Source organism: Papio anubis, chromosome 20, assembly GCF_008728515.1.
Source record: "Papio anubis isolate 15944 chromosome 20, Panubis1.0, whole genome shotgun sequence".
Taxonomy (NCBI): Eukaryota; Metazoa; Chordata; class Mammalia; order Primates; family Cercopithecidae; genus Papio; species Papio anubis.
This window is the reverse complement of record NC_044995.1, coordinates 23,281,826-23,296,661: the sequence shown is the minus strand read 5'-3', so window position 1 is coordinate 23,296,661 and position 14,836 is coordinate 23,281,826. Positions and strand designations below refer to the sequence as shown.

At 47.5% G+C, this 14,836-nt stretch overlaps 1 protein-coding gene across 1 annotated transcript in view; it reads left to right on the top strand.

The window, feature by feature from the left end:
• The first annotated feature begins 2,791 nt into the window (after positions 1 to 2,791).
• GPATCH1 (G-patch domain containing 1) overlaps positions 2,792 to 14,836 on the top strand; it is a 47,941-nt gene continuing 35,896 nt past the window's right edge. Inside the window, exons 1-3 of the mRNA XM_021930975.2 lie at positions 2,792 to 3,175; positions 10,970 to 11,104; positions 13,916 to 14,001. Coding sequence (XP_021786667.2) covers positions 3,103 to 3,175; positions 10,970 to 11,104; positions 13,916 to 14,001 — 294 coding nt within the window. The 5' untranslated portion in view covers positions 2,792 to 3,102. The remainder of the gene's footprint in view (positions 3,176 to 10,969; positions 11,105 to 13,915; positions 14,002 to 14,836) is intronic.

The window sequence follows — 14,836 nt, the reverse complement described above, 5'->3', positions numbered from 1 at the left end:
TAGCCGGTTCTGGCAGCATGTGCCTATAATCCCAGCTACTCTGGAGGCTGAGGCAGGAGAATTGCTTGAACCCGGGAGGCAGAGGCTGCAGTGAGCCGAGACCGCACCACTGCATTCCAGTATGGGTGACAGAGCAAGACTCTATCTCCAAAAATAAATAAATAAATAAAATTTAAAAAAATTGATTTGGGTCGGGCGCAGTGGCTCACATCTGTAATTCCAGCATTTTGGGAGGCCAAGGCGGGTAGATCACTTGATGCCAGGAGTTTAAGACCAGTCCGGCCAATAGGGTGAAACCTCGTCTCTACTGAAAATACAAAAACTAGCTGGGCACAGTGGCGGGTGCCTGTAATCCCAGCTACTAGGGAGGCTGAGGCAGGAGAATCGCTTGAACCCAGGAGGCGAATGCAGTGCGCCGAGATCCTGCCACTGCACTCCAACCTGGGCAACAGAATGAGACTCTGGCTAAAATAAAACAAAACAAACGAACAAAAAAAAAACCTGATTTGAATCTCCATTGTTCTTATAGACAGGATCTCTGACTTCAGAATCATAAGGCTTTTGTTTAAGGAACCCTTAAGATGTTTTTCAGATCTCTGAATTCCAGCGAAACCAGCACCAAGACCCCTACCGAGGATGGGGATTAGCATGAGAATACAGCCTCTTCCTCTCTGGGTCCCAGGACTTCACTCTGCACTCTTCCACCAATCAATGATCTCCACACTTCAGCCCACTTCGATACCCTTAAAAACACTAGCCCCGAATTCCATGAGGAGGTGGATTTGAGATTTCCTCTCATCTCCTCTTTTGGTGGCCCTAGGATTAAACTTCTTTCTCTGCTGCAACATGTTATCTCTAGGCATTCATGTGCATACGGCAATGAACCTATTATGGTTACAGTGTTTTCCCCCACCTCCAAGAATAAAGTGAAACCCCAGAACTGCTTATGCACTGCTGGTGGGAATGTAAATTTTTTCAGCTACTGTAATTGAAAATTTCAATGAAGGATGGGTACCCTGGCTCATGCCTGTAATCCCAGCACTTTGGGAGGCTGAGGTGGGTGGATCACCTGAGGTCAGGAGTGTGAGACCAGCCTTGCCAACATTGCAAAACCCGTCTCTACTAAAAAAATACAAAAATTAGCCAGGCTTGGTGGCGCGTGACTGTAGTCCCAGCTATTCAGGAGGCTGAGGCGGGAGAATCGCTTGAACCCAGGAGGCGGAGGTTGCAGTGAGACGAGATTGCACCACTGCACTCCAGCTTGGGCAACAGAGTGAGACTGTCTAAAAGAAAATTAAAAAAAAAAAAAAAAAATTACAATGAAATTAAAACTGGAAAGCAGTTTGGAGATTTCCTGAAGCACTTAAAACAGAACTACCATTAGACCCAGCAATCCGATTACTGGGTATATACCCAAAGGAATATAAGTTGTTCTACCATAAAGACACATGCATGCATATGTTCACTGAGGCACCAGTCACAATGGTAGAGACATGGAACCAACTTATATGCCCACAAACGGTGGACTGGATAAACAAAATATGGTCCACACACACCATGGAACACTACACAGCCATTAAAAAAGAACAAGACCATGTCCTTGGCAGCAACATAGATGCAGCTGGAGGCCATTACCCTAAGCAAACTAATGCAGGAACAGAAAACCAAATACTGCATGTTCTCACTTATAAGTGGAAGCTAAAAATTGAGCACACATGGACATAAAGAAGGGAATAACAGGGGCCAGCCATGATGACTCACGCCTGTAATCCCAGCACTTTGGGAGGCCAAGGCGGGTGGATCACTTGAGGTCAGGAGTTCAAGACCAGCCTGGCCAACATGGTGAAACCCCATCTCTACTAAAAATACAAAAGAAAAAAAAAATGGCCGGGCACGGTGGCTCACATCTGTAATCCCAGCATTTTGGGAGGCCGAGGCGGATGGATCGCTTGAGGTCGGGAGTTCGGGACCAGCCTGACCAACATGGACAAACCCCGTTTCCACTAAAAAAAAAATACAAAATTAGCCGGGCATACTGGCGCATGCCTGTAATCCCAGCTACTCCGGAGGCTGAGGCAGGAGAATCGCTTGAACCCTGGAGGTAGAGGTTGCGGTGAGCTGAAATCGTGCCATTGCACTCCAGCTTGGGCAACAAGAGCGAAACTCCGTCTCAAAAACAAAAAACAAACAAACAAAAAACCCACAACAACAAAACAAACAAAAAAAATAGCAGGGCGTGGTGGGGTGGACTCCTATAATCCCAGCTACTCGGGAGGCTGAGGCAGGAGAATCACTTGAACTGGGGACCAGGAGGTTGCAGTGAGCTGAGATCGCGGCCACTGCACTCCAGCCTGGGCGACAGAGCGAGGCTCTGTCTTTAAAAAAAAAACAAAAAAACAAAAAAAGAAGGGAATAACACCAGGGCCTACTTGAGGCTGGACCTACTTGAGGGTGGACCTACTTGAGGGTGGAAGGTGCGAGGAGGGTAAGGATCGGAAAAACTGCCTTTTGAGTACTACACTTATTACCTGGGGAGGAAAAAATCTGTATCCAAATCCCTTGCAACATGTAATTTACCTATATAACAAACCTGCACATGTACCCCTGAACCCAAAATAAAAGTTAAAACAAATAATAAAAATAAAGTGAAGCCCCACCGGGGCGAGCAAGAAATCTGGGAGCTCAGGCATTTTCCTGGAGGTGGCTGGGTGGGCGGTGGGAGTGGACGGAGCTGGGCAGTGACTGCTGCCAGGGCAGGGGCTGGCGCGAGGGACGGGGGTGGGGGGCTGGGCAGGCATTGGTGTCGCCTCGCAGCAACAGTTGGGTGGCTTCCAGCTTATGCCAGGGAGTCTCCTCCTCACCCGCATATCGCGGGGCTAGGATGGGATGTCGTGGCTGCCAAATCCTCCGAGGCAACTCCTGCCTAGGTCAGCCTCCCACAGGACAGGCCTGAGAATCCGGGGCGCAGGCTCCGGCCGCGAAGGCACCTTCCCCCGCCCGCGGACCCAGCCTTCCAGAATCACCGGGGTTCGCGGAGAAAGAGGAAAGGTATTTGGCCTGCCAAGGCCGCCGTAGCGAGGGGGCGGGGCCCGGAAGAGCAGGATGGCGGCGCGGGACAGTGATAGCGACGAGGATCTGGTCAGCTATGGGACCGGGCTGGAGCCTCTGGAAGAAGGTGCGGGCCGCATGGGCCGGCGGAGCCTGTGGAAAACAGGTCAAGGGCCCAGGATTCGGGCCACAAAAGCACAAGTCGGTGCTGGACCGTTGTTAGATCGTTCCCAGCGCTGGGAACACGGCGGCGAGGGAGGTGTTCGCCGCGCTCTCTGGGTGCTCACCTTCTGCAGCGGCAGAGAGAGACTTACAGGGATGGGAGACACAAGCGTGGCCGAATAAGGGGGCGGCGGGATAGAAACAAGAAAATGACGGAATAGCTGGTGTGAGAGCGGGGGGTGCTTAGGCAGTGTCTTCCCCAAGAGAGTACGTTTGAGCTCAGACTTGAAACCGAGGAAGAAAACAACCATGGGCAAATCTGGAGGGAAAGCATTTCAGGCAGAAGGAACATAAAGTGCAAAGGCCCTGAAGTGAAAGCCAGTTTAGGAAATTGAGGGGCAGGCAGGATGGGTGTGGTTGCAGCAGATGACCGAGGGGGAGACAGGTAGAAGAGGATGTCAGAGGGGCTGGCAGGGGCTGGATCTTTTTTTTTTTTTTTTTTTTTGGAGACGGAGTCTCGCTGTGCTCCCAGGCTGGAGTGCAGTGGCCTGATCTCGGCTCACTGCAAGCTCTGCCTCCCGGGTTCACGCCATTCTCCCGCCTCAGCCTCCCAAGTAGCTGAGACTACAGGCGCCCGCCACCACGCCCGGCTAGTTTTTTGTATTTTCAGTAGAGACGGGGTTTCACCATGTTAGCCAGGATAGTCTCGATCTCCTGACCTCGTGATCCACCCACCTCGGCCTCCCAAAGTGCTGGGATTACAGGCTTGAGCCACCGCGCCCGGCCCAGGGGCTGGATCTTATTTGGTAGGGTAAAGAGTTTGGATCTTGCACTAAGTGCAGGATTAGGGTTAGGATTAGGGTCATGGGAAATTACACAGGGAGGGATATATCTATATCTATATATTTGATTTTTAGAGACAGGGTTTTGCTCTGTTTCCCAGGCTGGTCTTGAACTCCTGACCTCAAGTGATCCTCTCACCTCTTGCCTCCCAAAGTGCTGAGGTTACATGCGTGAGCCACTGTGCTCGGCCAATTTTTAGTATTATTCTATCTTTGATGTTGAGAATACACTGTTTGGGGATGGGTAAGAGTGAAGCAGGGAGATTAGCAAAAACAGGGCAGGAGACGATGGTGGCATGGACGGGACAGTTAGCAGTGGCGGTGGTGTGTAGTGGTCTGGGTGGAGATATATTTTGAAAGCAAAGCTGACCATACTTGCTGGTGGAATGTGGGGGTGAGGGGCAAGATGAATCAAGGTTCTCTCCTGTGTTTCTGGTCTGTTCCACTTAATGACTTGTTCAGCAAAGTATGTATTGAGTGTCCAGTAAGGGCTGTTGGCTGTGCTAGCCCTGTAGGGAAGGCAGAGGAAGAATGGTGGAATCACTGGGCCACAATTTATTTGCAGACCTCCTGTTGGTGGGGGTCCCCTCCTTTTTCTCACCCTGACCACATCCTGCCAGGTTGATTGTGCTTCTGGGATATCTCCACTTATGCCCCTTTTATTTCCTACAAACAGTTCTGGTGGAAACTTCTGCCGGATACTGGCCCTACTTCTACCCTCGGCTTACAAAAGGTTGAGAAAGGGGCCAGGCACAGTACTTCACACCTGTAATCCTAGCACTTTGGGAGGCTGAGGTGGGAGGATTGCTTGAAGTCAGGAGTTTGAGACCAGCCTGGGCAGTATAATGAGACTCCGTAACAAACAAACAAACGGCTGAGAAAGGCTAGTCTTCTGAATGCTTTTTATGTGTTTAAAGTCAGCTGTTGCATTTCCTTAAGACATCTCTGTATCCCAGGTTCTTTGTTTTGTAGAGACAGGGTCTTGCTGTTTTGACCACGCTGGTTTCAAACTCTTGACCTCAAGTGATGCTCTCACTTTGACTTCCCAAAGTGCTGGATTACATGCGTTAGCCACAGTACCCAACATTTTTTATTTTAAAAATAGAGACGAGGCTGGGCGTGGTGGCTCACGCCTGTAATCCCAGCACTTTGGGAGGCCGAGGCAGGCAGATCATGAGGTCAGGAGATCGAGACCATCCTGGCTAACACAGTGAAACCCCATCTCTATTAAAAATACAAAAATAGTAGGCCGGGCGCGGTGGCTCAAGCCTGTAATCCCAGCACTTTGGGAGGCTGAGACGGGCGGATCACGAGGTCAGGAGATCGAGACCATCCTGGCTAACACTGTGAAACCCTGTCTCTACTAAAAAAAATACAAAAAACTAGCCGGGCGAGGTGGCGGGCGCCTGTAGTCCCAGCTACTCGGGAGGCTGAGGCAGGAGAATGGCGTGAACCCGGGAGGCGGAGCTTGCAGTGAGCTGAGATCCAGCCACTGCACTCCAGCCTGGGCGACAGAGCGAGACTCCCTCTCAAAAAAAAAAAAAAACAAAAGTAAAATTAGCAGGGCATGGGGGCGGGCACCTGTAGTCCCAGCTACTCGGGAGGCAGAGGCAGGAGAATGACATGAGACTGGAAGGAGGAGGCTACCCAAGGTGGCGCCACTGCACTCCAGCCTGTGTGACAGAGCGAGACTGTCTCAAAAAAAAAAAAAAAAAATAGAGATGGGATCCTTCTATGTTGCTCAGGCTGGTCTTGAACTCCTGGCCTCAAGTGGTCTTCCCAGCTCAGCTTCTTAAAGAGTTGGAATTACAGGCGTGATTCTCCATGCCCAGCCCCAACCATGTTTGTTTGTTTGTTTGTTTGTGACAAGAGTCTTGATCTGTTGCCCAGGCTGGAGTGCAGTGGCACAATCTCAGCTCACTGCAACCTCCGCCTTCCAGGTTCAGACGATTCTTCTGCCTCAGCCTCCCAAGTAGCTGGGATTATAGGCGCATGCCACTATGCCTGGCTAATTTTTGTATTTTTAGTAGAGATGGGGTTTCGCCATGTTGGCCAGGCTGGTCTTGAACTCCTGAACTCAAGCAATACATCCGCCTTCGCCTCCCAAAGTGCTGGAATTACAGATGTGAGCCATTGTGCCTGGCCCCCAACCTTGCTTCTGAAGTAGAAGGAAAGGACATTGAACTTGTAGACTTTGTTTTTTTGGACTAAAAACATCCTTTAACTTCTCAGTAATACAAGTTTTTGAGGATTGATTCATTGTCTTCTTTTTTTTTTTTTTTTTTTTTTTTTTTGTGAGACGGAGTCTCGCTCTGCCGCCCAGGCTGGAGTGCAGTGGCCGGATCTCAGCTCACTACAAGCTCCGCCTCCCGGGTTCACGCCATTCTCCTGCCTCAGCCTCCCGAGTAGTTGGGACTACAGGCGCCCGCCACCGCGCCCGGCTATTTTTTTGTATTTTTTAGTAGAGACGGGGTTTCACCGTGCTAGCCAGGATGGTCTCGATCTCCTGACCTCGTGATCCGCCCGTCTCGGCCTCCCAAAGTGCTGGGATTACAGGCTTGAGCCACCGCGCCCGGCCTGATTCATTGTCTTCTAAGCACTTTTTTTTGAGATGGAGTTTCACTCTTGTTACCTAGGCTGGCATGTAATGGTGTGATCTTGGCTCACTACAACCTCTGCCTCCCAGGTTCAAGGGATTCTCCAGCCTCAGCCTCCCGAGTAGCTGGGATTATAGGTGCCTGCCACCACATCCGGCTAATTTTTGTATTTTTAGTAGACACAGGGTTTCACCATGTTGGCCAGGCTGGACACGAACTCCTGACCTCAGGTGATCTGCCTGCCTCGGCCTCCCAAAGTGCTGGGATTACAGGCATGAGCCACCGTGCCCAGCCAGTTTTCTAAGCACTTTGAAGTTTAAATGCACTCTGTATTTTACAATATAACACACTAGACTAATAATTATTTTTACTCCCTGCTTTGAAGTTTTAGTGACAGGTTAGACAGGCATTGGTAGAGGAGAACTCTATTTTAAAGTTGCTGGCCCTGACAGAAAGGTTTACTAGTTAAGAGTTAGCCAGGGAGCCTAGTGACCGTGGCTGAACTTTATAGACAAATAGGCCTTCTAATCTGGAAGGAAGGGGGCCAGATACTTACCTATTCTTTCCTTAGACACTTCCACTTGGTTCTAGAATTCTTATCTACAGCTCATTCTATACCCAGATTAACTTTAGGGACAATTTTCTCCTCCTTGATGCTGTGATTCTCACACTTAAAACTAACCGTGGCTTCCTTCGCCCCCAGGACATACCATAAACCCTGCAGCACCACATTCAAGGCCCCCTGCACTGTCCGCCTTTCTGGTTCCATCTTCCACTCATTCCCTGGCCTCCTGTTAGACTGGACCACTTTCTCAATACATCTGACCTTGCCCTTTTTTTTTTTTGGAGATGGAGTCTTGCTCTGTCACCCAGGCTGGAGTGTAATGGCGCGATCTCGGCTCACTGCAACCTCCACCTCCCAGGTTCAAGCAATTCTCCTGCTTCAGCCTCCTGAGTAGATGAGCTTACAGGTGCGTGCCACCACGCCTAGCTAATTTTTGTATTTTTAGTAGAGGCGGGGTTTCACGATGTTGGCCAGGCTGATCTTGAACTCCTGACCTCAGGTGATGCGCCCGCCTCGGCCTCCCAAAGTGCTGGAATTACAGGCGTGAGCCACTGTGCACAGCAACCTTGCTCTTTTATCCCTCCTTCTGTTTACTGATGGGAGTCAGTGCCTCTGTCAAAATTCTGCTCACTGCTAACGGTGGCTGATGTTGCAGACCTTCTCATTGTCAGAAGTGCTCCAGTACGTGCAGCTCTCCTCTTGTGGGCTCTGAGTGTCCTGAGAACAGGAGTAGAGTTTTGTTCAGTTTTCTACACCCTGGGTCTAGAAGGGCTGCTTGCATGGCAAGGCCCTCATCAACTTTTTGTTTTTGTTTTTGAGACAGAGTCTTGCTTTATCTCCCAGGCTGGAGTATAGTGGCATGATTATGGCTCACTGCCGCCTTGGCCTCCTGGGCTCAAGCAATCCTCCCAGCTCAGCACCCCTCAGCCCCCAGTAACCAGGACTACAGGCTCATACCACCATGCCCAGCTAGTTTTAAAAATTGCGTCACTATGTTGCCCAGGCTGGTCTCAAACCACTGTTTCTAATGACTCGAACCACGCCTACCTGGGCCTCTCCAAGTGCTGGGATTACAGGTGTGAGCCACTGCACCTGACTCCCCCACCCTTAAAAAAAAAAACTAACCATTAGCCAGCCAGGGGCTCGTTGAACTTTTGGTCAGGGAATGAGAGGGAGGAACAGTACAGGAGGCATCTCTGGCTTGGAGACAGTTGAGAGCTGGTTTCACCTTTGTGCTTATTAGCTGTGAGTCTCAGGGAAATTACTCAATCAGTATCCTTATCAGGGTATGATAAATGAGATAATATGTACTAAAGGAAGGAATGAGTTGTCATTAGTAGCAGTAATTAGGACATGGCCTGGCTAAAATGCCACCCACCTCCTTTCTGGAGTTTTTCCGTCACTGGTTAGAGGTGGTGCCTTCTCCTTAGGAGACCTGTGGGAGGCAGTTGGCCACATTGCTTGGCCCTCATCATCTGCCGCCACAGGCTGCACTCAGTTGTCTGCAGATCTTATCTCCCCTTCGAGATCAGAAGCACTTCGACAATAGCACCAACCACTGGCAACACCTGCTCCCTCTTACTGTAGCCGAGTGGGACAGTTGGCAATGCCTGGAGACCTTTTTGGCTGCCATGCCTGTGGGGCATAAGCTGCTGCTATAGGCCCAGAATGCTGCTGAACATCCTGCAGTGCACAGAATATTCCCCTGAAGCAAAGAATTCTCCAGCACAAAATATGCTGAGATTGAGAAGCTCTGCCATAGCCAAGAATAATGCCAAGTGCACACAGAGTAACGTAGTGTGTGTACTGCATTTCCATGAAATGGTGAACATCTTGGGCTGTGGGACCCAAGTTGTAATTTAGTCCTTTAGAGGGAAAAGACATTGTAGCTGATATTAACTGATTTTAACTGATGTTAACTGATTTTCCCCATGGTCAGGGACTGTGCTCAGCTGTTTACATATGAATTTAATCCTCGTTACCACCCTACAAAGATGGGCTTCCTTATTACCCTGATTTTACAGTTGTGGAGGCTGAGGCTTAGATGAAGTAACTTGTTCAAGATGACAAATCTTTTTTTTTTTTTTTTCTTTTGTTTGAGACAGAATCTGACTCTGTCGCCCAGGCTGGAGTGCAATGGCATGATTTTGGCTCACTGCAACCTCTTCCTAGGTTCAAGCGATTCTCCTGCCTCAGCCTCCCAAGTAGCTGGGATTACAAGTGCCTGCCACCATGCCTGGCTAATATTTTATATCTTAGTAGAGATGGGGTTTCACCCTGTTGGCCAGGCTGTTCTCAAACTTCTGACCTCAGGTGATCCACCCGCCTCAGCCTCTCAAAGTGCTGGGATTACAGGCATGCGCCACTGCGCCCAGCTGATGACAAATCTTAACAAGCAGTAGAAGGGGATTTGAATTCAGATCTCTCTAGGTCTTTAAACCTGGGCTCTTGGCTGGGCGTGGTTGCTCACACCTGTAATCCCAGCTACTTGGGAGGCTGAGGCAGGAGAATCACTTGAGCCCAGGAGGCAGAGGTTGCAGTGAGCCAAGATCATGCCACTGCACTCCAGCCTGGGCGACAGAGACTGCATCTCAAATAAAATAAAATAAAGTATTTCTTGTGTCTCCTTCTTCTTGCTAAGTACTTTATAGGCATTTAATTTGCATAACAACTCTATGAAATAGCTGTTACCATTAATGCCATTTATATTTTACAGATAAGTAAATTGAGGCATAGAGAGTCAAGGCTGACCGAAGTCCAGTGCCAGTAAAGGGAGCTGGCTTGAAACTCCAGACCACTGTGACTCTCACCCCTTAACTCATACCCTTAACTACTGTATAACCTACTTCCTCTTGTGAACCTTTGAAAATAACTTGCTTTTTTTGGTATATTTTTTTTAAAAATTAAATAAATTCAGGATTTTGAATTGCAGTTGATAAAATGAGGCAGTAATTTGTGCCATAGTACCTGGGACTTTAAACCTAAGAAATTGCTTGGCTAGGCCTAAAATGTATTAGGTTAAATTCCCTTGCTTGTGTGATGTCACAACCCAGCCCTTTCAACAAAGTAGGAAAAGGAATAGGTTTAAAGAACACTGGAATCAGGAGATGCACAGAAATTAAGGAAACTCTTAGGAGTTGGGGAAAATGGGCAATACCAAAAAAAAAAAAAAGTTCCGGATCCAGAGATGGTGTGAAGTTCTAGAAGAGGAATGGAAGTGTTTCTCTCCTTGCCACGTGCCACCCCAGCTTCTGCGCCCTTCATTTGAAGCCAGATTTCAATTTCATCTGTCTGAACTCTCCTGACAATATAATTGTTTTTGTTTTTTGGGAGACAGTCTCACTCTGTCTCCCAGACGAGTGCAGTGGCGTGATTTCGGCTCACTACAACCTCCACCTCCCGGGTTCAAGCGATTCCCCTGCCTCAGCCTCCTGAGTAGCTGGGATTACTGATGTCCGCCACTACGCCTGGTTAATTTTTGTATTAGTAGAGCCGGGATTTTGCCATGTTGAGCAGGTTTTGTAATGGAATTTAGTGGGAAAAGCAGGCAATCATTCTAACATAAGCTTATAAAATGTATTATTGTTTAGGCTGTATAAAGTAGTAAAGTCTAGGAATAACAATTTAAATGGTTATATTTGAAGTTATAAGAAGTAAACAATTTATTAGTTTAAAAAGTGACATTTTCCCTAAATTAGAACCGACCATTTCCTTCTCTCTTTTAAGTTTAAAAAACTTTTTTTTTTTTTTTTTAGGTGAAAGACCAAAGAAACCAATCCCCCTTCAGGATCAGACTGTCAGAGATGAAAAAGGAAGGTATAAACGATTCCACGGGGCCTTTAGCGGAGGTTTCTCTGCTGGATACTTCAATACTGTTGGCTCAAAAGAAGGTATGATTTTCCTAATTATAGCTATTATACCATTAAAGCAAATGATCAAAATATTGATTCTCCCTCACCCTTGCTTTTTTTATTTTTATTTTTTATTTTTTTGAGACAGAGTCTCGGTTTGTCACCCAGGCTGGAGTGCAGTGACACGATTTTGGCTCACTGCAAGCTCTGCCTCCTGGGTTCACGCCATTCTCCTGCCTCAGCCTCCCGAGTAGCTGGGACTACGGGTGCCTGCCACCACGCCCGGCGAATTTTTTTGTATTTTTAGTAGAGACAGGGTTTCACTGTATTAGCCAGGATGGTCTCGGTCTTCTGACCTCGTGATCTGCCCGCCTCAGCCTCCCGAAGTGCTGAGATTACAGGCGTGAACCACCCCACCCGGCAGCTTTTTTTTTTTTTTTTTTTTTTTTTTTTTGGAGTCTTGCTGTGTCGCCCAGGCTGGAGTGCTGTGGTGTGATCTCGGCTCACTGCAACCTCCACCTACTGGGTTAAGCGATTCTGCTGCCTCAGCCTCCCAGTTAGCTGGGATTACAGGCACGTGCCGCTACGCCCGGCTAATTTTTTAAAAAATATTTTTAGTAGAGACTGGAGTTTCACCATGTTGGCCAGGCTAGTCTCAAACTCCTGACCTTGAGTGATCTGCCCATCTTGGCCTCCAAAAGTGCTGGGATTATAGGTGTGAACCACTGCACCTGGCCACCCTTGCTTTTTTTTTTTTTTTGAGATGGAGTCTCGCTCTGTTGCCCAGGCTGGAGTGCAGTGGTGTGATCTTGGCTCACTGCAACCTCTGCATCCCAGGTTCAAGCGATTCTCCTGCCTCAGCCTTCCTTGTAGGTGGAATTACAGGCGCCCACCACGTCCAGCTAATTTTTTTGTATTTTTAGTAGAGACAGGGTCTCACTATGTTGGCCAGTGTGGTCTCTTAACTCCTGGCTTCAAGTGATCCGCCTGTCTTGGCCTCCCGAGATTACAGGTGTGAGCCACTGAGCTCAGCTTTCTCTGAACATACACTGTAACCTTTTGTGTTCTTTGGATATTTGGATGTTTCCGGAGTCAACTTGTGTCTTGTTCATTGATTGCAATCTGATGGTGAAAGAGTTTTCCTCCACTTTGTAAAAAATGCGTACCTTCTAATCAGATGATTAAATGATGATAATGACTTCCGTTTTATTGTAAGGTGATAAATGTTTCCAAGTATTTCCCATTCACAACATACTCTTAGAGTCTTTCAGTTAATCATTGACTGTGTCTCGTGACTGAGTGAGTGAGGAGGGCAGGTGTCACAGGGATCTTGCAGATGAGGCCACCAAGGGTCAGAGAGGTTAAGGAGCCAGCATGGCGTTAGTGCTGAGGGAAGAGTCACCAGGTGTCCTCTTCAGACACTGGGGACTACAGCAAGACTGGCTCTTCAGTGCTCTCTACCTGGGGAAAAATCAGTTAAATCTTGTATGTTATGTACTTTTATAAATGCCAAGTTGTTTAAAGTATTGTATGTTTTAAGATGTATTAATCTAGAAGCATTTTTTTGAACTGGAAGAAATGGCTTTCTGTATCTCAGTTATGGATGGAAGATGAACTGATATTATATGTGCTGCTGAAGTGAGCATGGAAGATGAACTGATTAACTCACATAGCAATTATCAAGAAAAAGATGGGCTAGATCTTTTATCATTTTTTTTTTTTTTCCTGAGATGGAGTCTCGCTCTGTCGCCCAGGCTGGAGTGCAGTGGCGCGACCTCAGCTCACTTCAGCTTCCACCTCCTGGGTTCAAGCGATTGTCCTGCCTCAGCCTCCTGAGTAACTGGGACTACAGGCGTCCGCCACTATGCCTGGCTGATTTTTGTATTTTAGAAGAGGTTTCACCATGTTGGTCAGGCTGGTCTCGAACTCCTGACCTCAAGTGATCCACCTGCCTTGGCCTCCCCAAGTGCTGGGATTACAGGCGTGAGCCACCGTGCCCAGCCCTACCATTTTATTTAATTAATTAATTTATTTTTTGAGACAGGGTCTCACTCTGTCGCTCAGGCTTTAGTGCAGTGGTGCGCCGACTGAGAGTAGACCTTCCCCAGGTGCCTCAGCTCACAAGAGCCTTGGAGAGAATCAGGAAGGAGATGCATCCCTCTTAGAGAAAACTAAACAACTTTATGGCAGAGGTTACAGACATATGTGACCTCCAGGGCGTTCCCTGTTTGTAGACATGGCACATGCTCAGTAACCATGGTCAGGGAACAAGGCCATTAATTATAGGATTCCAGTGTCTGATGGAACTGGGGGCTTGGCACAGCCATTGCCCTTGGACCAGCCAGATTGAGTACCAGGGTACCCTGACTGGATTCCTTCTGTGACTCTCTCTTTATCCATTGTGACTGATTAAAACACCCTGACATCATATCTTGACACTTGATCTTAGCCAAAAGGCTGCGAAGTGATGACATCATTTCTTTAGAAAAGTTAATATGCCAGTGGAGATTGCTGGTCTCAGGTCCTGCATTTTAAGGTGACCTTGCAACTGTCTGCTTAGATCTGCTTGTGTTCATTTCACAGTTTAACTTTCAATGTGTAATTCTACTTCTCTTGGTTTCACTTTCTTATGGGGAAACCTTAATGGATCCACTAAGTTTTGCATCAGGGGATACAGGGATTCATAAGAAATTTATGTGGAATAATTATGTCTATATAAGCAGTGAGATGGGAAGTACCTAAGAGTTTGTAGTGATTGGGAGTTTCAAGTCCATACATGTTATGTAATCATTTACTCATAGACCCAAATACTCTCTAGGATTGTAAAGCTCTAAACTCTTTTTTTTTCAGGATGGACACCCTCTACCTTTGTGTCTTCACGACAGAACAGAGCAGACAAATCTGTTCTTGGTCCTGAAGATTTTATGGATGAAGAGGTGGGTGTGCAAAACTTTAATTGCCAGTTCACTGGTGGGAAAGGTCTAGTTCGTTGCTGTAAGTGCCTCCTCTCTCCCCAGAAGGTCCGATGTACAATTTCCTCTTTGTTTGTAAGGCTTTATCTTTTAGGTATTTGATGTACAGTGTCCTGTACATCAGTAGAGTCTTGTTCATTGGAGAAGCATTTTATACTGGGGCCAGTTTCTAAAATCAAGAGTGTAAGGGGAAAGTCATATACAGGCAATTTACTGGAAAAGCCTCCATTACCTCAAAAGCTCAGTATCCATGGTGCTGGGTCTGCAGCTTTCCACAGTAACTCTCAGGCACACTACAGTAAAAAACCATGAGTGATTGCACTAAAATTAAACTTCTGCTCCCTTAAAATCTGGTGGTGGATTCACTCATGATAAAGATTAAATAGGGAGGGAGAGGATCCGGAAGAATAGCTAATGCATGCTGGGCTTATGACCCAAGTGATGGGTTGATCTGTGCAGCAAACCACCATGGCACACATTTACCTGTGTAACAAACCTGCACATCCTGCGCATGTACCCTGGAACTTAAAATAAAAGCTGAAGAGAAAAAAAGATTAAACAAAACATTTATATCAGCATGCATTAGGCTGCAGGTTAGAGGGAAGGAAGTCTCCTTCCTTTTTTGAGTAGCATCATCTAGAAGGAAACATATCTCATGTAGCAAGAAGTCTAGATGTGCTGAGACCCCAGGCTGTCTCTTCTCAGTCTTCTGCTGGCAGCTTGTCCTTATACTACCTCTCCTCATGATTGCAAGATGGCTGTAGTAGTTCCAGGTAGCACATCCAGGATGATGTTGCCC